The 24325-nt window shown below is 41.2% G+C and overlaps 1 protein-coding gene across 6 annotated transcripts in view; it reads left to right on the top strand.

The window, feature by feature from the left end:
* LOC139694330 (dual specificity calcium/calmodulin-dependent 3',5'-cyclic nucleotide phosphodiesterase 1A-like) overlaps positions 1-24325 on the top strand; it is a 580826-nt gene that overhangs the window by 516956 nt on the left and 39545 nt on the right. For 5 of the 6 annotated variants that reach the window (XM_071592827.1, XM_071592822.1, XM_071592825.1 and 2 more), the window contains 2 exons: positions 1056-1169; positions 24231-24275. In XM_071592827.1, the coding sequence (XP_071448928.1) occupies positions 1056-1169; positions 24231-24275 (159 nt within the window). The remainder of the gene's footprint in view (positions 1-1055; positions 1170-24230; positions 24276-24325) is intronic. The other variant, XM_071592826.1, reaches the window with a different exon arrangement.

Below are 24325 nucleotides of genomic sequence, written 5' to 3'. Positions count from 1 at the left end.
AATGGCGCTCAAGAGCTATTTCACCTGCTGTCAGAGAGATATATGAACACACAAGAAGAAAGGATAATAGTTAATTAGTGATACGGAGTCATGAAGAATAGGTACAGTGCGTATACATGCACAAATAGCTAGAAGAAGGAAATGAGGCATAGTCAAATGCACAGCCAGGCATGAGGGCTCTCCTTGAGGAGGACGTATATTAATACGGATTATACGGATATACATGTATTAATACGGATATAATGAGGAAAAGGGATCTCAACACATATGATCTTCGGGAAAGTGTTGTTCTGACTGCGCATCGGCCCGGCAAGTCGAACTTTCGTGTTTATAGTCTCGATAAAGGAAACTCTCTTCTGCTTTCGAATCTGCACCGTTTTATCAGCCCCACTAACCACCTTGTATTTTCCCCTTATTAGTGTTTCCATCCTTTTCCATATGGATATATATATATATTTCCATGTGAATAAATAAATACATGTATATAGACATCGTCCGACGATGGCGGCATGACCACCGAGACGTAAACTATTTCTGTGAGGGTCCTATATATTTGATTCCATGTTGTACGCAGTGTCTCAAATATCAACTGTAAATATATAAATAAATATATATAGAAATATATATATATAATTTACGATTTTTTCTTAATATCAAACCACTATGGTTTTTTCGTCGTTCTCTCCCCCACCTGCAGTTGATAGATAGCATACATACGTAATGATATTGACCTGGCGATTATACACGGATGTCTAATTCACCAAAAATGTCAATTTCATTTGCAAAGAGTGCATTAGGTACTTGAAATACGACGACTGAGAAAAAGAGAGCACGGCGTGGGCATAGACGGACTCGGCAACCACGGATTTGCTCTTTTCGTAACTCGTCCCCGACTCATTCGCCGGCGCCCTCGAGACCGCCGCATCTCGCCTTCGTAAACAACAGAGCGAGGTGAAAGCAGATAAATCTCTCTCTCTCCATCCTTACTGGAGCCCATTCTAATTGTCTTTCTTCCCCCCTCCTCTCTCTCTCCCCCAACCTCTCTTGCATTCCAGATTGCGCTGTCTGCTTAAACAAGTGCGCCGCGGACAAGTGTCTGCCGACCTTCTCCAGCAGAACTTGCAGTACGCGGCGAGGGTGCTCGAGGCGGTCTTCTCGGACGAAGCCAAGTAAGTCCACCCCCATTTTTCGCATCGCTCCTCTCCAATTATTAAGTCCTCCACCCACTGCGCCTTCCCCCATCGCCTCGAACCCCCGTTCCCCCTGCTTGAAGTCTCCCCTCCTTCTAACTCCTCGACAAGTTTCTCCCCTCGCAGTCCGAGCGGCGAGTGAGAGAATCGCGTGGAGCCTTCACGCAGGGAGGGAACGAAGTCGGGTTTTTGTTGTCTGCAATATTCACATTTTCCCGGCCATGGTCTAACCGTGCGGTATGCACAACAGTGCGATGCGCGGCGCTCTTTGGTTTTTTTTTGTTTAACCGCACCGCTATTAGCGTAGAGCGCAGTGGGTGAATTCTCGCGCTCCGATTCCTCTCCCATTGACTCCGAATGCAGACACTGCATAAATCCTGTCAGTCCAACATGGCCGATTGCGCATTCGTGATGGCTTCGCTGCTTTTGCGTGCCGTCCCGCTATATGGCTCCCATCTTCACTCCCGCTCAATCTGTTCTTGGATCACCCCTCTCTCCCCAATCCCCCCCTGCTTCCTCCCTCCCCCACATTGCCGCCCCTCGCGACGGCCACTGCTCCTGGCACCGGCTCGGGAAAGGAAGAGGAGGAGGAAGTCCCTTTGAATCGGCCGGCGCGGCGGCATGTGGGTGCCCTCTCTGGAGAGGGGCGCGGGAGGAGGCAAGCGGGCTGGCCGGAGAGGGGTTGTCGCGGCCGCACCTGCCGCTCCGCTTCCCCCATACCCTCCTGCCGCCCTGAAAACCCTGCTTGTTGTCCTTCCTTGATTCCTTCCCGGCCGGAATGCCCTCCCCCACCCGTCCCCCGCCCCGCACTCAGACCTCCCGATTGGAGTAGTCGGGAGTGGAAGGAGGCGGGGGGAATGAAGGGTCGGAGGAGGAACGCTGGGAAAACGGGTGCATCCCAACCTGGAATGCGTTGGTTCATTCAGTCACGGTCACGCAAACGAAAGATGTGTCCAGAGTGTTGGCGGTGTTGATTCATTTGCAATGTAACTTGCAGTTTTGTAAATATCTATGAACATTTTGATGTCATAATGGATCCAAACGCACGCGTGCATTCTGTTGTACAAAGCATGCCAAACTCGCTAATGCCCAGCCGTGTCGAATAACGCATTGCATTGTGTGATGCCCATGGATTCCTTGTTCTCGTGAATGTAAAAAACAAGTTTATTTCAGCTGTCGTCGATGCAAGGATTTCAACCAAAATTTTGTGGCAATTAATGCCTTGGGACGAAATGTGAAAGGGCTCGAAAATGAAAAGACTTTCTGGCTTTCTATCTGTCATAGATTGACATTTTGATACGGCAGAAGAGTCGCCATTTGATCAAGTCCTTTAAAAAAACTCGGGAAAATGTTTCCCCATTTCCTTATACTTCATACTTATTTCGTTTTGGATCTCAGCAAATAAATTAAATGTGATCAAAAGTTCTGAAATTTCACTTTTACACTCTTTCAAATCGGGCCCTTTCCCTCAACTCCTAGTGACCTGAGATTTTCAGTCAGTGTGGTTCGCTCATAATAACACACTGAAAAAATATGTAATGTTATAATTATTGTAATAGTTTTTAGGATTTGTTTATTATTTCGTCCTGTGTGGTCAAGGTTAACAGTATTTTCCTACGACGGCTCACAGTGGCTGGCCAATCACTCATCTTCTTCCGTTTTCGCGTCTACTGTTGTGCCATTGTTTCTAGAGTGAATAACACTGTTCTTGCTATTCAGAACACGGGAGCACATCCCAACTGCGAGGGTGTAATGTGAATTACCTTCCGTTATGCTCGAAGGCGTCGTGTATCATTGGATTTTACTAGACCAAATTTAAAAAATATGTGATGCGAAACCACCAGAAATGTTTCATGTATCTAAAAGTTAATATTGCACGCTGGAGTGAAAAAAGACAGTGTGCGTTTAAATGTAAATAGTATAGTTAGTTTTAGACTATGTTATGTACAAAGTGTTTTTCATTTTAATTCAAATAATTAATTTACAGCCGGTGTGATTTATTAATGTTCACGTTCAACGGTCGAATGAGTGTTTCTTTGTGGAATTTACAAGTTTTGATCATTGCATTTGGATCTTCATATCTTGTGGTGGATTGACACAAAAAAGTATTCTCGAATGGTCAAGTTTTCCATCGAATTTCACCCTCGGGTCGGTCGTTCTTTGGTAGCCAGCTACCGGGTGAACGACGCTACTTTCGTGGACCCAGCCACCACAGTGAGCTGGATCGAGACCAGAGAGTCATTTTTCAATTATTGTTTTTTTTCGAAGATTCGAGCCGTAGCAATGGCTGTCATTTTGTTCATATTAACGACCCTCAGTCGGATGTCGTCGACGCGTTCACTGGAACGGTTTCCCACGCGCGAATCCCGTGCTTGCTTAAGAGAGAGCAATGAAGGTATTAAAGAACACGATGAAACAGCAACCATGTTTCCCTCTTTCATCGTTCTCACCTCTTATCAGACCAGCTGGCCACATAGGCCGGGAGCACTTTTTTTTCATCGCACCAACCCAGGCACTCCACCGCCGTCCTCCGACGGCCACTCTCACCAAAACACCCCCTCACCCCCAGGCACAGACTTCCACGCGTCCCAAACACGCCCCGAACACGCACACCAACACCACCATTACCCCTTCCGAGCACCGTAGCACCACCACTACCACCATCAAAACCCCAAAATATCCTTAGATGCCGCCGTGATCCCAATGTTTGTTGGGAATAACCCTAGCGCACACCAAGAGAGATGTAACTTGGTCTTCAACGGATCTTTGCGTTGAGAGAATGATTTGAAAGTGCTATGCCAATAGCTGTAGGGCTTTATTCGCGGAAATATTTGCTTCCACAGTGAATCATTGTTAACTCAAATGTGTTTTCAAGAGATAAATGTTTGAAAGACTCACTCCATTGCAAATTCAGTAATTACTTGAGTGAATGTAAAAACAATTGAATTACCTCTTATCCATGATAAATGCACGAAGTACAGCTATAAAGAAGGCATTAATCGTGTATCCTTAGCAATAACAATCTCCATTAAGATGGAGATTTAAATTGAGTCCATTGAATTAGAAGCGGAGATATATTGCTGAAGAACATGGTTACATCTCACGCACGGTAAACCCTCTGACTCCCTTTAAGTAGGTACTCCACCATATTACTCTCATTTTATGATCACAGTAATTATTTCTCTCCTCTTTTTTTTATAACCTGGTCAGTCGCTTTTCTTATCCCATCACTGCTCTAATATAGACCTTGCTTTTCCTTCATTTATACTAATGCTTCCTATGAAAGCGATTTATATTATTGAGGGTTAGTACTAATGTTTTTATTTTTACCTCAATAATCGTAAATAAACCCGTAACTAGTTAAAAGTAGTACACTATTGTTCCAAAATAATTATTTTTCGGTGAAAGTAATGGCATGATTTCTGCAAATTCTTAATTAGGAATTCATGGTCATGTGGGAAACGGTTGCGGTAAGAAAGCGGATTTAGCACGGGTGTTAAGCAATATTTTCTTGAAGTTCGCCCAGGATTAGCGCACAAATGGCCAAGAATCCGAAAACGCGGAAAACAAACTTAAATGAAGTAAAAGCAAGGGGGGTTGGGTTGCAAGGGTTTTCTCGCAATTAAGCATACGTCAGTGAAGTTACTTGCGACTGGTCGCCCGCTCCCTCTTTTCTCCTGACCCCCCTCCCTCCCCACCAACATCACATTCGCTCTCCAGCCCCGCACTCCGCCCAAGGCCGCCACCCCTCTCCCCTCGACACCGAGCCCTCACCTCCCTTCCCCTGCCGCCTTCACTCACAGCCTGTGCCCCTATGTGCACCCATGTCTCCACCACTCGCACACAACACCGCACCACCCCCCTCCTCCTTCTGACCCCTCAATACCCTTTGGTAATGCAAACACTCACTTGCATCGCTCCTCTCGTCCCTCACCACCTCGCAAGCTGCCTTCACTCCTCTCTTTGCACATACACACCCCCCACCTCTTCACTCCCGCCCTTCGCCACACCCCCAGTACGTGAGCGCGTTCGACCCACAAATCGCTCTCCGATTCTGATCCCTAGGGGCCAGAACTTGCGATTTTTTTCAGGGTACCTGCAATGCGAGAAGGCGATTGATTTGAAAAGGAATGACATCTGCGTGTTCCCTGAGCAGGAAACATTAAATGATGCAAGTAACATGTAACAGTACAGTAACAGTCTTTCCTGTTCTACGATTCATTTATTTAATTTGATTAATGCTTCAACTTCCCAACCTGAACTTATTAACATCGTAGGGAAATTTATGAGTTATTTTCTGCGAAAGTGATGATTTCCCCTCGAAAAACGAGGTCTGAATAATGATCAAATTAATTAGTTTATTAAGGCTAAAATTCGTTATGGTTTCCAAATTTCTTCATTATTTATAAATAATTATATACTGTATTGATTGTATAAATGATAGAGGTACTTACTTATCCGTCGGTGGTGATACCGTATTCTATATCGTTATCAGGACTATGGATATCGTACCCGAGATGTCTCGTCGATTCGCATCATGGACTTGTTTACTAATTTGAAGATTAGTCCATTCCAAACCATCGTATCGCGTGAAAAACCCACTGCTTTTTAGTTTTCCACGTGTAATAAAGTAGTCCTTTTTCGAGGGTTGAAAGGTTATCTTTGAGTTCTTAATATATACTTAGGTTATAGGATAAAAGTAGCAAAAGGCGGGCTTATTGTTGAATATTATATTTACATTCTCGTAAGTGAAACGTTTTTTTATTTGTGCGTAATTCTTTTAATTTTTATCTAGCTGACTACACCGTGGAATCAAATGGAAATGCACGAGGAGTGATATTTCTCTTCTAGGAAATTGAAATAATTAATTTTAAATTGGGTCAACTCTTACCTGGAACCCTTGACATGGATTCCGTAACTCGCATTTTCTGGAGTACGTCGCACTATGCCTGAATTTAGGGATATTCCTATCTGGACCATTATATTTGTAGCTTTCAAAATATGCAATGGACTGTCGCTTATTATTAACGTGAATCGTTGGTATTGTTTCGTTGGTTTAAATGGAGTACTTTATGGCGTACCGTGAAGTACCCACTGAGGAAGTCGACATCTCGAACAATCATCTTATAAAATCATTGATTGGCTCTTTCCTCGCTCATTATCTGGCTCGATAGTTTTTATTTAAAGAATATATGTATGTTTAAGGCTTTACTCCTATAAATTTGATTACTGAACAGTTGACATGTAATAAAAAATTAAAAAAAAAGGTCATCTCAAAAGTAGACTTGCGAATTTGTGTGTATTCTACTATAATATGCTCTGTTAAATTTCACCGTTAAGTGAGTAACTTTTACGGTTTCTCGAAAAAACTTCACAGAAATTGCAGTTGGTTTTGCATGGCTTAGCCCATTTTCTATTCTATTTCCAAGCCTATTTTAATCAACTTTGAGGTACTTGTTTCTTCCGATGACGAATTACTTCGAAAAATTTTGTTTGCCATCGTTTGAGGCTTAAATGGAAAATAGACTACGAAGAGTATCTACAATTCCATCTTTCTCCATCTGCAGGCTCGGTAATTTGTTTGCACGCAATTCGTGCAGAGGTCGTCAATTTACGTGAGTCAAAACATCGCCGGTGTCACAGTTGTTCGGCACCTTCGGACCAAGCAAGTGCGATAAGCAGATAGGAGGAAGTAAACATGATTTTCTGAACCTCCGTGGCTTAAAGTGGGAGAGTAACCAAACGGAAACGTCAATAAGCCCACCGTCGGAATGCCGCCAATCAGCAAAGCGAGGCGCCGTGCTTATTGCTGCGGCAGCCATGCGTCACGTCGCCTGCGGCTCAAAATCCTGGCAATGGCTTTTGCTTCACTAACCTGGGCAATCTAGCCGTCATAACTGTAAGCGCTTCTGTGAATGTGTCCGTGGGATAGATCCCACAATGTGCGAACGAATGTCAATCGCTGCACGGAACACTAAAAACGGCACCGCGTATTGAGTCCCCCGTAAATGTACTTACTCGTCTTGTTTCGGTTATTTGTTATATGTGTTTCTGTGTCCTTGTGATTGTTTCCTGCCTAAACGTGGAGTCTCTTTCAGATGTTACCCTCTCGAACCCCGAGTTGTCAATTTACCCCTCCAAGACATTTCAAGCCCTCCCTACCCCCCTCCGCACCTCCCTCCCTCAATGCTCATTCCTTTATCTGATACCCCATGTGAAACCCTAACGGTTGACGGTTCTCTCCACCCGTACGATTTCATTATCTCCCCAACCTCCGCCTCGCCCCCACCTATTCCCGCCCCGATGTCATTTTTCTTCCTTATACGGAATTACAAATCGGCAAATCGCGACGGCCCATAAGTGCTGACAAACATTGGCGCTCAAGTGAAATTCTCAACATGTGTATGTACACGCGCTCGTTTAGTTAATAAAACGGCGCTTGAATCCAGTACATTTGGCGTGCTGCCCGCTCTTAAAGATTGTGGGCCATTTCATTTTCGCATCTCCATCCTAGATCAATTCAGCATGAGATTCACAAGAGAGAGAAAGCATTTTGTTCGAGTATTATTCACTCATCCAGTACCCAACTTGCAGGGTTTTCTTTCTTTGCACTTAAGTTCAAAACGAAAAAAAAAGAGTTTTGCGCTTAGTTTTTTCGCATAAATTACATCAGAAATCATAAGGAAACCATTTTTACATTCCATTCATGTTCAAGTAATGCCAAAGAAGACGTATTACATTACGTTTTCTCACTTGAACAATGTTTTCGTGTCCTTTCAAAGGGTTTAGAACTGAAAGCCTATGTCCTGAATCACAGTTCGTTTCATTTCTACACTTATTTCAATAGAGGTATTTGTAAAAGTTTGTAAAATAAGATAATTATGGTTCCTCATTTGGGTGACTGATAAACTATTTCTATCACAGGCAAAATTTTTGTTTCTCTTTAATCACCACTCGTCACCATAAATTCTACACATTACACCATGCACTGAAAATATTTCCTCGTGCTAAAGTTGAAGGGGGCATCACACTATGAGGGAGTCAGTCATACAGTAATTTGCAGAAAGTAATATTTTTCAAAAATGCATGTAACCACTCTTGGAAATTGCTACTGGGTGAGTGCCTTAAAATATGGAAGGGAGCCAAGATATCTGAAGGTTTTCAATTAATCTGGACCCTTCAGGACGAATTTACTGATTCTTAGGTCGATATATTCACTTGCCAATTTAAACTGCGCCTGCCCCAATAGAATAGCGCACTCCTATTATATGCAAAGCGTGTATATTTTTTATGCCTGCATGTCATAATCGGGAATCAATATAATTCATTGTGAGATTTAATGTCTAGGTCGCAATTCACTGTAGGTGTAATAATGAAGCAATATGTATTACTCATTGTATTTGCAAAAAACATTATTTTCTAACTCATCTTTTAAAAACCTGCTCTTTTCATATATATTTTTCATCCCAATCCATTTGCGCGGTGTACGTATGTAAGCATGTGTGTATATAGTGGATGCAGTCGTTAATAAGAGGGTGAAATAATTCTTTTGGGTTATTGTGCTCACTGTTAATTCAAATATTTTTACATTTATTCTTTTCCATATGTTTTATTCTCATTTCATTTACTGTAAAAAATGCGAATTCCTTATTGTTTTACGTTTCAACATTTTATGTTTCCAATTCAAGTGATGCTACATGTACAACCAGCAGTTTAGTAGAGATCTCAGAAAAATATTTTGAGGGAGTTATTTGATACACGCCAATTTTGATTATTATTACTCGCTTGCACTTAGGTAGTCGAACATTACGTACCATATATCTACCATTTTTCTGCAGAATTAACAATCGGTTATTTGCCTCTTATTCATAAAATATAGATGTAAATGTCTTCAAAATTAACCACCTACAAATATTCTACTTAAACTTTGAAATGCCTTATATAATAATGCTGAAGCACGTATCGAAAATTATTCGCTGTTTGTTCCTGTTATTTTGTCACAAGGATATCTCTGAATCTCTTAAGCTAGTCTCCAGAATTATGACATGTGTGCATATTAATTTTCACCTACCCTTGCTTACTAACAAGCCCTAGATCACACATAGAACGCCCTTTTTCTTAATTGGCAAACGTATGTCGACATCGGAACACAAGTTTCTGACTTTAAAATACTAAATAATGGCAGAGCTTAAAAGTACAAAAAAGGCACTTTGGGAGCAGATCTTTCGAGGAATGTAATCAAATTCTTCCCCCGTGGAAGTCTTTCATCTCCTCGATTCCCATCAATTCCATTTCTCTAATGCACGACTCCGTGGCCGGCGGCACCCTGCATAATGAAATCGGCATATTGGACGACCTCCAAAAGTTTCTTGTCCCCTCTTAAGTTGGGTGCTGAATGGAGGTAAATTTAACACGGAACTTACCCGAGAACCCGTCAATGAGACGGGCTCGCCTTCCTCCTAAGCTTCCTCACAAGCCCCATACCCGTCCATATTAATTTTTTTCCCAAACCGTCACCGTTCCTCATCACAGCCATTGAATGCAAATTTCATCGTCTACACTTTTTCACTCATTCCCCATTCACCTCCACCACTGGCACTGGCATGAGGGCACGCCAAAAGATAATAAAAAGGCAATAGCGTGCTAACCCACATGCGCCGTCATGTACCTCTCCAGAAAGAAAGAGAGAAAACGATCCATCTCCTTTTCTTCCAAGATGCACCACCCTCGCCTGACTTCCCTTCCACCATTTACGTCCCGCCAGGCAAGTAAAACACTGGTGACACTTCCAACCGCCGAAGCTGGCTTCCTCCCTCCCGTTGGCCTCGCCCCCTACCCACAGATTCATGCGGGAGAGATGCCCCACTCGGCATCAGAAGGGATTTGACGGATCCACTTCTCTGCCTCCAAACCCCTTCCCGCCCTCCCGCGGGACCCCAACGACCCTTCCCTCCCGCCCACCCACCACACCGTCATTGTCTTTCGTTGACTACCACGCGGTTTCTCCGCCTTTCTCTCTCTCTCTCAATCTCCATCCTTCCTGCCATCCCTCCCGCCCACACCTTCTCCTCCACTCCACCCATCTCTCTCTCTCTAATTCCCGAAACCCCAAAAACCCGCTCTTTCTCTCTTTCTCTTCTTGCCGCATGCTTTACGTTCGCACGCTCACCCAGGCGGGAGGAGGACGAGTCGGGGGAGGGGGTAGACGGAGGGTCGGGGGCGTCGCCGGGCGCCGAGTGGAGGCTCGCGGCGCCGGCATCCGGAGGGGACGATACGTCGACGGCGGCGTCGCGGACCGCCGCCGCCGCCGGAGAGCCCACGCCGCCGCCGCCGCGGGACGCGTGCGAAAGGGTCCCTGCGCTCGGCCCCCCGCCACCCTGCCCCCCGCGCCCCTCCCCCGCGCCCCCCCGAAGGCGACCCCCTCCCCCACCGCCGCCCTCGCAGTCCCCCTCCGCGGTCCCCATCCCCGCCTCGACGACGACCGACGCGACGTCCGCCGCACCGAGCGCGGAGGGCCCGCGGCCAACGCAACAACCGCCGGGCCGGCAGCAGGAGCAGCAACCACCGCCGCCGCAGCAACAACAGTCGAAGAGGCAGCGGCAGAGAATGCAGAAGAGGCAGCTGAGGACCCCAGTGTGGGCGAGGTCAATCCAAGTCCAATAGGCACGCCTCCCGAATAAAATCTCCCGATCTTTCCACCACCTCGACACCCCCCCTCAGCCCCTGCGCCACTCTGTCCCCCCTCTCCCCCAAAAAGTCTCCAGCCTTCCACCCTACTCGATACGACAACACGAGAACGTATTATGACCCTCCCTAATGCAATCATCCTCGAACCCTTCCGCAATCTAGTCTTCATCCCTCCACCCTTCCCATTCTTGAGTGTTTTATGTCTTTCCATATTGTGCTCACCCCGTCTACCCTCTCACTCCTCACTATTAAGGGAACTAAGTAACGGAAGCACTCCTCCCCACCTCCTCCTCGTTTGTGTTTTTGGTGTGATCACGCCTGAAGTCGCACGTCTTTTTTCCTCACCCCCCACGCCCTCTCACGCCCCGCTCAGCCGATGCTCCACCCCCTCTCCGAGCACGCGCACGTCTCCCGATTACGGCACGCCGACAGTTCAAACGGAGATACCTTTTGAATACCACGCACCACGGCACACGAAGGGCATGCACTGGAACCAAAGAAAAATATCTTTATGGTAATGGTGATGCGTGTTGTTTCTAGGTGCACCAATGTCCGACGTCATGCAGCACCGTAATTTCCACTGTTCACCAATCATCTCATCACGGCTACATGTCATGCCGCAGGCGGGGAAAAGAAAATGGGCGTCAAACTTCGAATTTATTGATTTCTCCAGTGATATTCCCACTTGCAATATACGGAAGAGTTTCTCTTCCAGAGAGTTTCTTATGTAAATATTTTATTCTCTCTTTTCATGGGAGATTCTTGAGTCTATTTTTCGTTGGTATACGCTTGGACGGTTACATTCTGAAAAACAATGGGATAGAATGATATAAAATGAAACCAATAGGTACGGGGAAGTAGAGTGGACACTAAATATCCTATTTGAGTTTCCAATCGTGAACATTATTTGAAATGTGTGTATGAGATAGCTTTTTTAAAAAGTTATGGAATAACGGATAGAAAAATACAGTTTGCGTTCCAGGAACACTTCACCAATTTGATTCACATCAGTCTAGAGCCAAAATTAATTTAATTCAATCGAAAAATTGGCGAAAGAGATATAGTTCGCATTCCAGTCACACTTTTACATCTTCATTTGTCTACTGCAGTCTACTGCGTGGAAGTAACTTTGTACATTCATTAAATTATTTCACTCTCAATATCATAAGAACAACGAGAAAATCAGTCCATTGGGTTTAAACCGTAAAAAAAGGGTGTGGAAATATGGGCCCACTAAATATCCTAATGATGAGAATGTTTATCCATTTTAATATTTAGGTAGTAACTTTCACCGCAGTTCAATATTGGTGTTCCATCAGTTTCTCAAATATTACCATTATGTTGTGTTTCCGATGGGATACCATTATCCCTCAATCGCATAAGGCTTTTGGCAAAAATTGTTAAAGAGGGAAACATATAGAATGTGGGAGTGGACTCATCGACTCGTCGCAAATTTAGCTGATCGTGTTCCCATTGTAAGTGAAATTAAAATAATCCATCTATTTTAATGTTTAACTCAATTTCACGAATGCAAATAATTTTTTTGTCACATATTGCGGACACTTTCCGCAAATTTTGCTAAAACACGCCCGTATACGAAAGAGGACCGTAGAAAACTGCAAAATATAAGTATTTCTTTAGCGTCCTTCGCCCGCGTGTTCCAAACGTCACTTCTATTGATTTAGTGTACAGGGTGTACCTGAATCAGAGGTCATAAATTTGAGAATTTGTTCGGAGCAAAAACAAACATTATTGGATGACGGATCGTGTGCCTGCAACGGGAAATAGTGACACTGGAATGTATCGGTTTCATGTTTTTGCGCTTCCGTGGAGCTTGCATACCCTTGCGAATTGTCCCTACAAACCCAGAGGGACAAGAACACAACCGCAGTGACCTGAGCATCATATATGCACCATTTTCATACTAATTCCTACTGCAATGAGGGAAGAGTATCAATTTAACCGCACCTCTCCCTACTCCACGTGCATCAAATTGATCAAAATTGCTCGTTTCCTCGCCCTGTTAAATCCCCGAACTACCAGCAAGGGAGGATTGCTCGACCGTGTCTCTGATGAAAAATTACAAAGGATACGCGATTGGCAGCCTGCCTCTCAGGTACATAAACCTGAAATGTTATTGTCTGGCCATCTTGCATTATAAACACAAGGCTCGCTAACCAAAAATGATTGTTTATTTCTCCCTGAAATTCCGCGTAGGTAGGGACTCTAATTCAGAAATCCCTGAATTTCGACCCTTCCTCCAGCTCTTTTAAAGTGAAATTCTCAATAATGAAACTGCTGGGAAACCATTCCGGTGTAATGTAAGGAAAACTACATTCCAAGGGTTTAATTCTTCGGTACTCGCTATCGCAAGTCCTGCATAAATGTGAAGACTCATTAATAGGGAATTCTGATATCGTCAGTGTGAGGCGTCGAATTTTTTTCAATCGATGTAAAATATTGAGTGGAAATTTTCAGGGATTTGGTGGATACGAATGAGTTTCCGGTTGACGGTTGCGGAGTTCAAAATTCCATGCTATTTTGTTAATATCATGTATAATAAAACACATGTCATTTGGGAGATTCTCCTGTCTCGTAGATTAGGCGAACATTAGAGAAGATTGATTATGTAACCGGTCAGGTGCAATTATAGGCATTTTTTCGTCGGAAGAAAGTGAAAATGTTGTCATTAAATTACTTTAAATTTCTCAAATTGAACAATTCAGACTTAAATCAATGAAGTTTGTAATTTATTAACCTAATCTATCCAATAATTAAGATATCTTAACTGAAGACTTTGGTCACGCTACTTCTAAACCTTAAAAACAAGCATTCACATGGAATTATTTTCACAATATACGAGTATAAGATTGTACGTTTTGCTCTGAAATTCGCGTCAAATTTCGTCCATATACTGTTACTGGGAACTTCGGCATTGTTCCAAATCCGTGGTCACTGTGAAGGAATGAATTACAAAGTAGGAACAATAAAATTTGACATTGCATAGAATAAACTCGATACAATGATTAGTTTTTAAGACATTGATTTATATTTACCTACGTCGAACGAAATACACATCACCAGTAAACTCTACGCATTCTATTGTACCTTACGACGTAAGCGTCCCATGGATTTACAGTATTTAATATCATGATATATTTATCAAGAGTTTATTGAAAAAATATTGGATGAATGCAGGTGTCAGCCACAAGTATGTTTACATTTCTCCTGATGGTGGTAGTGGAAACTATTGATGTGATCTGTGGTCTAATCGAGGTTAAGAATTTCCGTAATTATGGGTTGAATACGCTACAATGAACGCACGAAAGAAAACCAAGCAATCGGGGGTGCAAATGTTCCTTCAAATGCAACTTTTTTTTAAAAAGGCTTACCCAAACTGAATCTAAAGTCTTCTATTAAAATGACTTATTTTTATAAATATTGCTTTAACGCACGGCTCCTGAAAAACTTGAGTATTTTATCATTATGCTTCTTTATGCCATAGTAAAAGAATTCCTGAGATATTTTAGTTTGCCTCTATGGCCAACTCATTTATTAGATATACTCACAAATATTTAATATTCGTGCAGCTAAACCTTGGACTTTTGAAACAATTTCTTTCTCAGGTTGAAATTCATCACTTTGCGAGCCACTTAGAGAAAAGAGAGCCATGAGAATTGATGATTTGGATTTTATAAATTCCATGGAATGTAACCCGAACTGAAGATTCCTAATGATTGATTTCAACTTGTTTGAATTGCCTTATTTCATTCAGTATTTCGCATTCTATTTTATTGACATTAGTAACATTCACACTATACCTAATTAGTCTAATTTTATGATCTTGATCTTTCAAGTATTGAAAATAAAAAGAGCAACTGAATGTAGAAAGTTTTAAAATCGTCATCATTTACTCCATATTAGGGTGCTCCTGCCCCTAAATGTGAATTTTTGGAATGTCAAGGGCATATATCTTAATGTTATTGTGTTAAATAGAGCATTATATTCAAAATGAACCTTCATGTTCAGAATATTGTATTGTATTAATTCATAAATTCAAAAAATTGTAAACTCTCCCAAATCATTTCACTCAAAATGGTTTTCGGTCATTGGTAAACCAGGGAATGTCCTCCTATTTATGGTAGAGTATCGGAAACTACTATATATGCATGTATAGTTTTGTCAAATATTCAAAATTCACCAGACAAAAATATCATAATGCGTATTATACAACTGGATTTAAACTAACCTTGAACACAACATTTCCTGGGTTACAATGATTGAGTAATTCTGTACTCTGTGAGATTGTTATGACAAGTTGATGCACTAGTTTTTCTGCCTAAAACAATTTAGCAATATTTCAATCAATAAAATGTTTATATAATTAGCGACCCAAACCAAGAGTTGTCACAATGAAGTTAGTATCAATAGTATACTTGCAACGCAACGCATTTATGAAGTTAATTTTTCATTCCTGTGTACCAAACTATTCATTTCAGTATTTCGTATTGGGTAGTATCCCTTCAATAGTTAGATCTATTCTTTTTCCCCCAAAACATATTGACATGTGTTTAATTGTTCCAGGCTCGGTGCATATTAACATCATAAATAATGAAAAAAATGTCCTGATTTCAATTTCAAATCACAGTTTTGTCAGTTCTTAATATTATAAAGTTGTTGTTTACTCGTTATTACTTCTTGGTGTACTCTCCTTATTATTTTTTCCATCCTTTACCGATGCAATACGCGAATAAAATAGTACTTCTTTAACCTCACGGAATATAGGGTACTTTCAATCTCTACCAAAACCACGTGAAGTTTCCTGACCTTTTCTCTTTGCTCTCCGTTTCCATGCTAATGCTCGAATGTACTCAAGACCAATATTTTTATTTGAGCTAGGACTATTTCCAGCGAATCGATACAAGAAAAAAATATTTAAATACGAAAACATCAAATACTTGACTAGTTGAATATGACTTGTTTTTTTCCAGTTTGACTAATTCCGATTTAGCTATTAACTTGCTATTGGTGAAATTATAAGGCCCAGTGAATTTTCATCGTGGTTTTATTTGGAATCCGCGGGCCCAAACGGGAGAACACTAATTGATAATAACTGTCAAAGGTAGAATTTGTAATGAAAAATAATGGGTCTAAATATATCTGCACGTTCTGAAGAATTAATTCAATTATCAGTGATTAAAATTGGTTGTTCGCTCGCTGGAAGAGATATTCGCTGCTTAAAAATAGAGAAGATGATTTAAAATTCAGTCTGATTATCAACCAAAAAATCCATACCGGTCAATTCAGTGCTCATATTCAGTCTTTGGTTGGTAATTATGTTCATTTGATACCGTGATTCACTCCACTGCGTATTTCTGTCGTGGTTAAAAAATAATGGAAATAATTTAACACGTTTGCTGACCTAGGAGTTCGACAAACTGAAACACTATCTGGACTTGAAAAATAATTGGCAATGGAAACCATGGCGCGACTGATGTCGAAACCCGCCACACTTAATTCTACCCAGCGTAACTTTCTAATCACGTGTAGCATAAAATCTCTTTTATGTTTTAGTTGCCGCATGGACGTATATCATACTGGTAATGCAGTTATTCGATCGCTAATTCGAAAACATAAAGAATGAGGATATGTCTGTCTTTTGCTTTAAGTCACTCCGGTCCTAGAGCATGCAGTAGAGACAGAATAGCAATAGGCCAAGAACATTGGGCAATGCTCAGAGACAGTAACTCATTTTCGAGCGTACTGATGCTATAACTTGAATATAACCCAAATTATTACGTGTGGAATTATTTAGATCGGCATAATTTAATCATACATACGCTGCAAAACTGGAGGGCGTGGAGAAAATTTGACGGACGAGAAAGAGGGGAAAAAAGCCGTAAATATAGCATTCGTGATCGCTATTACATTTTCTTAGAAAGGCCGTCATTATGAGAAAAGAGACCACTTACAGACGGGCACACGATTTCAACTTCGACTTCTTGTCCTATTTCCGACCAAATGGCCTTCGTCATTTTCTCGCTAAACACATTGGATTTTCTTTTTAATCCCCCTCATTTCATCCGGCATACATGATGCCAGGTTTGATTTACCTTTTGTTTAACGTCCATATTTGTTTCCATTTTACCCTGAGTGAAATGACCCTCACTGACTATCATACTTGCGCAATGTACTTTTGGGTTTTTTTCTTGGCTGCTTGCATCACTTCTTCATTCGTCTCGTTCGTGTAAAATCAGTCGTGTTGGAAAATAAATAATTCCTACTACTTTTCCTGTGCTACTTTTTTCCCTTATGTTTTCATTAGAAGTCAGTATGACTAAACCTTTTCCTTTTAAAGAGGAGAAGTTTCTCTATTTATAGTATTTTGTGTTCATTGTAATTTCATGCTTATGCTCGAGACAAATTCATCGTTTAATACCCGACCACTGATAAATATGTTATCGGGGCAAAAAAAATTGATAATTCTTTAGTTCCCGTTGTTGGTGCCACCTGACACATATGCATAAAAATATAGTTCTTTATCTCTGTGGGTGTGTATTAAATTAAAACCAATCGACTAGTAGTCAAGGTCATCGCATTGTTTCTCATAAATTTGCTGAAAACAGGAATTTATTTGTCATGCGTTGTGCTCGGAGAGATTTGGAGCCGCGGATTTTGGCAGCACTTACAATATCTGACCTTTTCTTGGCACTCTGTAGACGTCCAAATGTTCCCGAGTGATAAATAAATGAATTTCTCGGTAAAAAAAACGTGTTACTAATATGCACATTTTTTGCTTTTACCCATTAGTCACTTGGCATTCCTTTGATCCGTCACCAGGAGAGATTCGCACAACAATAATTTTTCAATTTTAGCAAGTTAACGCATCTCCAACATTGGTTCTCATATACACTAAAAGAACGTAGGCGATAGGATCACAATTTCGTAGTAGTCCCTAAAAATGGATAGTTAGATTTAGTTTCTTAAAATAATCACATTCCATTTTAAACAGTTCTCATAAAAAATTCCTTCCCCCAAATATTCCTTCAAAATCGATATCATAAAACGATCAAATTTTATTGCACCTAAGAGTCCAGAAGTGGAGACAAAAATTATTTAATATTCGGCCGTAAGCTAAGAAAGAAATTCACAGTCTGTGGATCACATATCGCTTTTAAATTGTCGATGTTTCCGAGTGTCTAGTAGAGTTGTTTGGGTTCAAGTCAAGGCTGATGAGATAAGGAACCTAAGTTTATGTAGAGAAGACTTTAAGTATATTTGTAGTGCAATATATTAGATATAAATTTCTAAAAAAGGTCTACTATCCGTTTTTATACATATTCATTTCAATCCCTGTAGTATTCTCGTAGATCATAGTAAGTATGCCAGAACTTATTAGAGAAAAACATGAATCTATCTGTAATTTTCATATCAGCTCAAATAAATAATGCGTAGATGATGTCTGAATAGGGTCTAATTTGCGTAAAATGATAATAATATTTCATCTTACCTGCAAATTATCCTCTTTGCATCATAAACCTAATATTATATACGTTAAAATATCGGCATATTCCCTCAAATTCAAGGGCTATCTTCGTGTGGATTTAGCATGACAGTTTTTCTTCTGAAAATAATGATAGGGCAGGAATAATATCGAATATGATAAGTAAAAATTTCCAGTTGTCGAAATCTAGCTTTCGGCGTTCCTTATATATATTTTCTGAATGCATTTAAATGAAAGATGGAAGGAAGATAAGAGAATTCTTGGAATATTTTTCGGCGGTGAGAATTCGCACCTATAAATCTGGTCGCCTTTCTGAGTCCTAGCGTCGCCCCACGCGGTTATCTCAACTTCGCCAACTCGGTAAGTCTTCCTCTCGTGCATGCGAAATCGTAACTTCGAAGTACCATCTCGGGAGTTCCAAAATTGGACCGGAGGGCTCTCGACCATCAGGGCAGGGCGCTCGTTTCATCTTCGTCGCCGCCACGACTCCTGCGACAGGCGAAATTGAATCTCTCTAAGTAAGTAAGCGTGCGATTCGGTCGACTGCGGGATGGCAATTGCGACATTTATGGCATTCGCCACGGTGCAGAAGGGATGCTCGGGTCTGGCACCGTTTTAAATAGGTCAAACCGACTTGATGGCGAGGGGGATTGAACCTCTAGATGAAATCCGAGAGCCATGGGTCTATAGCGTTCGTAAATAACGTCAAGATGGGAGATTTAACGAAAATATGATCCTTACATGTGCTGTGTGAGAGAGAGAGAGACAGAACTTTGGTAGCTGCCTGTACCCGATTGGAACCACAGGTCTACCCAGCCGTTTAAGGACCCCACATACTGAATCACCTTATGGACCGAATAGGATTCGGCAAATGCGATCGAAGCGTTGATTTCTTTGAATGAGTAGGTTTCATCTCACGCATCCTAATAACGTTCAGCCAAAGCATTCATCTCCTGCTGGAAGGAGGCGTGGGTAGGAAAATACAAGGTTTCTGGAGTATTATTTTCGTAAATGATTGGTATGATATTCAAAATCTTTTTTTTTTCGAGTTCATTATAATAGAAAATTATAAAATTCAGATCATAATCTGAAAAGTTCTGTGACGCGGTTTTATTGTTTAAAATGTATTTAACTACAACGAAATAATCTAATGATTGTACATGCCATGCTTGTACTATCTCAAGTATTACTCAGTATTAATAACTTCTAGGCGAAAATAATATTTATTTTACACTTGGTCTGATGTAAATTTTGACGGTACTTTTTTCTCAGAGCTCATCGTAAGCTATTTAAATTAGAGCTAAAGGATTAGAATTGCACATAAAAACAAGGATATCCTTTCGGGGAAGAATCGCAATGGCACGGCGGTTAATGTACTCACTCTCCAGAGGAACCGGGTTCGAATTCTCGAAGTGTGTGTATTTTTCAGTGTTATCCGGATCTTTACTTCGTGTTCTTTTTGGAGAGGACCTCCGACATCGGTCGGATGGGATCTTAAACTATGGATCTCTTGACGCCTATCGCTAAGGGTGGGCTAATGCCAACGCCACGTTTCCCTCCACCATTTCCTCATTCCCTGAGCGTCCTAACCCAACCGAATTACCCAGCTATCCCTGATGGCGCAAATGATCTTAGCAGTCAGTCGACTTTCCTAATAATTAATACCACATCCTTGCAAAGTGGTAGCATTTCATTCTTCCTAATCCTCAGTATAAAAACATATCCGCGACGTTTTCAACAGTTCAAATGCTAACGTAAATGATTGGAAAAATTACTCTTCCTCATTATTCGAGTTGTCGGTGAATGTAAACTTAAGTGAGAAACAGTAATTTAAAATAAAATTAAGGCCTCCGCCTCGGAACTCGTGCCTTCGCGTATAATATCATTGTGGTTTCTATCCGCGAAGGGCTTCATCCGAGCTCTGAGCCATATTTCTTCTTCGAGTATCAAACGCGGTCGTGCGGGAAAATAAAACGACGAAACCCTTGCTCTATGACTTAACTTCCGGACATTACTCCTTTTTTTCCGATATCGTCCGTTGTTCCCCCAGTGCTCATTCCTTTCTCCCCACGATCGTAACAAAATCTCCTTTCATTTTTTCGCCATCTTGTTTGTCTCGATTCCTTTTATTTTCGTCATCCTCCCGAGCGGTCTTTTCTGCCTCCCGCTCCTTCCTCGCTCACCTACCCTATCCCGAAACACATACACACACACACACACATATACACTCGTCCTCCGTCGTTATATAGACGCCGAAATACGTCTCTCTCTCTCCATCCACATGCCATGTGTTCGTTCCATCCACGGTGCAGTCCCCCCCGCACTTCAATTTCGGAGTGGTCCCGGGAACAAGTGAGGGCACGGTCCGGTTCACTCGATTCCCACCGAAAGCACTCGTGGGGCAATCAAATTTCATGCGAATTCTCTGCGGGGACCGAGAAAAAGAGAAGTTAACGCTCCACCGTCGGTACGGAGATTTAGTGTCTCGGCTTTATTAGATTTCTTTTTATCGCCTCGAAATGCACGATGCTTTTTATTTTTTCCCCTCCCGAAACGGTTGCCTTCGAAGCTTATCTTCATGGGGATTGTTTTTCCTCAGTGCTGGGATACGTCTGAGAAAATTAACATAAAGAGTGTTTTAGCTCAGACTATTTAAATTAACTGTGGTAGCTCACGTGAATTCGTGAAAGTTATTCATACCTATTGTGAAAGAAGAACGTTGTAGTTATCATCAGATTTAAAAAAAAAAAACGGCTATGTTCTATTAAATTGTGGGCAGATACAAAAGCCCATAATTAAGCGAAAACTTTTCACAATTCTATTGGTTTCACTGGAATTTTACAGGTTTTACTACAGATAGATTGCCGTATAGATATCTCACACCCGCTTCGTTAGTCTTTAATAGCAGACTTAAATAATTTTATTGGAAATTTTATGATTTCCACCATGTACTACCATACTAGTATACTGAAATTAGTGACGTCAATAGCATTCTATGAACCTATGACGCATTCTGATTTTAAGCTCATTGCAATCCATTTTTAAAATAAACCTTATTTTAAAAATAGTATTGTGTCGTCCTATCAATGAGTTATTCGTTTCTCACAATAAATACAGCATCTCGGAGGTCTATGAAACACCGTGTGTCAACTTAAAAATCTGTCATTTGGTATCCTCCATTGAGAGAACAATACTGCTATCAGCTGGCCGCATTAAGAACCAAAACTGACGTGGTATTTGCCAAATGAATTAGAGCTATTACGCCAAGCTCTCTGAAATCTGGATTCCTGGAAATCCCTTTACCATCAGAAAGCCGTCACACATGGACACTGAACTGCTATCGTCAATAAGTTTGGCCAAATTCTGGTCAGGGGGCATTTTTGTTCAATCGTTTACGGGTAAGAGTCCCTTTTAACTCCTTATAAAGAATCGGCAAGCAAGAAATTGACTTATTCTTAGCTGATGACCTTCGGCACAATGTTGTCGAAGGTCAGTCAGAAAAGTGGTTTTAGACCTCTTGACGAGAAAGGAGGCGTAGAATCGGACCGTAATACTACCTCCAGCAGGATATTGAGAGAGGCAGTCTCTTTTGTTTCAAGTAGTCTCCCCATTCGCAAGGCGTCGTCCAACTCTTGAGGATCCCTTTACCTGAAAAACATAGAAGCCATGTGGTCTCGGCTTTGTCGTCAGCGAAAAAGTCCATTACCCAGGTTCACTTTTCCACAACCCCGTCTCAACCCTCCTCGATTTGCGGTTTCAGTCGCCGTTACCTATATCCTTTCTCAAAATAAAATACAATTTATTTTTTCATTCGCTTCGCCTTCCACACGCTCACATTTTCCTGTCTCCCTCTTCTCATCCATAGCTTCCCGAAAAGTCAATACTTTTACGTTCCCCGGAACTGGTGTGAAATAGGCGCTGAGGAATTGGCCGCGCAAAGTAGTTTGAAGGGGTTCTTGGGCTTGTTTACATGTAAATCGTGATGCTGTCACCAGGGAAGTGTCGGAAGATTTCGATTACAGCAATTGGGTGAATCCTGTGGGCGTTCCATTCCCTGGCAAAAAAAAACTCGAAAGAACTTACCCTCAAGTCTTGCTTAGACATAAATCTTTTCCAGGAGTAAATGCCTCCTCTGATGCTTACATACTCTATAGTTTTCTTACTGTTCATTGCCACTGGGTAGCCATTTGAGTTAATTTTTCTTAATATATTTCTGCATGTTCATGTGGATTAAATAAACGATATGATTTAAATGGAAAAAGGGACCATTTGGTCTCAATTACACCCAAATAAAGACCTCTCTGTAAACATATGGGATTGGTACTCTCCTACAGACAGTATCAGTTGCAAATCACAGTTCTTAAACTGAATACCATCGTCATACACATGCACTCTTGATGTTTGATTATATTCTGCTAACAGTATTCATCCAGGGAATATATATTAGGTGCAAAATAGAAAGAGTTTTGGTGCACTGTGCTTAACTTTAAACGCAGGCGTACTCTAGCCGAGGCTCATCCAACCACCTTTTACGCATGTTTATGCCCCTGCGTTTCATTACACATTTGTGTTCTGCGGACGTGTTACAACTTTCACGGTGATTAATTGGGAGGCAGCGTTAAAAGTTTTCAATTTGGTGCCCGTTATTGGGATCCAATGTTCACGCTTCGGAAATTGCAAGTGCGAGTACCTACGTAACAACGAATGTCCTCAACCATTTTCCGGTGAACGTGAATGTAATGATTCCTTCCCCCTTTCTCTCTCGTCCAATTTCATTCGTCTATCCAATCATCCAGCTGCTTTTACTTTCATGCCTTACACTTTACACACTCACTTAACTCTGGTATGAAGCAATTGTTTGTTTCTCGCCATTGCTCCCTCTTCTCCGATTGTCAGTTGTTCTTCCATATGAATTAATGAATAATAATCGTTCATCGGCGCATAAACATCCTTAGTGTATCAGCCCCATGCGTTGTTTTTCGTTTCGCTCTTCTATTTTTTCTTGTGTGCATTCATAAAATATCATCTGAGGAAATCAATGTGCATATATATATAAATATACATATTTTTATCCTTCGTGTTATATTTTGTGTTGTCTGTTGTGTTCTTTGCATGTGGTTTCCATGTTTTAACGTTTGTGTTCATCAGTGTTTTTTGTACCTTAGGATAAATGGCTATTTAATATTTATATGCTGCCTAAATGGTAATGGGCGATGATGATGATGATGTATTCTCACAAGTTTTCACGCTAAACTTCAATTGAAGTTTACCGCTGACTTTATCGTTACTGCTGGGATTAAAAATTGCTTTCAGGCTGCAGAAATCTGCAAGGATTTTATTTTTTCTTTAAATTTAAAACCATGATGCATGGGAAATTAAGCTCTAATTGTAGCTGATGTTCTGCATATGATGATGTTGCATTTTTAATTTTCCTTGACCGATAATCGTGCGGCTGTTTAAATGTCTAAGCTGAAAAATAAAATGTTTAACATAATATTAAACGCTTGATGAACATGTCAAAATGTGTATGCAAAATGACTCCGAATCGATTTCGAGTCAAAATGTGTGGAAACCAACGCGAAATATGTCTCTCCTCATATTTCTGGTCCTCTTTAAAAAAAATGAAAATGCTAAAAAATTGCTAATTTAAATTGTTTGTCATTGGGTGATATTAAAACAATATCTTTATGTTTGGTGTTTACGTTCATTCTGTTTGTCTCGCATTCTTTCATTGTTTGATTACTCTTTCACTCTGTTATGTCTCTCTTTCTCTCTTCTCTTTTCTCTCTCTCTCTTCTCTCTCTCTCTCCCCGTCCATTCTCCCTTTTTCCTCTTTTCTTTTCTCTCAGAGTATCACCGCAAGCAACTCAGCGCGTCTCCTCGGAAACAGAAGGGTTCGTTTTTGTGACGTTATATTTTTTCAAAGCTTAAAACTAAAAAAAAA

The sequence above is a fragment of the Hetaerina americana genome, unplaced genomic scaffold (assembly GCF_022747635.1).
Source record: "Hetaerina americana unplaced genomic scaffold, ioHetAmer1.1.p SCAF_5, whole genome shotgun sequence".
Lineage (NCBI taxonomy): Eukaryota > Metazoa > Arthropoda > Insecta > Odonata > Calopterygidae > Hetaerina > Hetaerina americana.
Note: the sequence above shows the minus strand (reverse complement) of the source record. Positions and strands in the feature narration are given on the sequence as shown.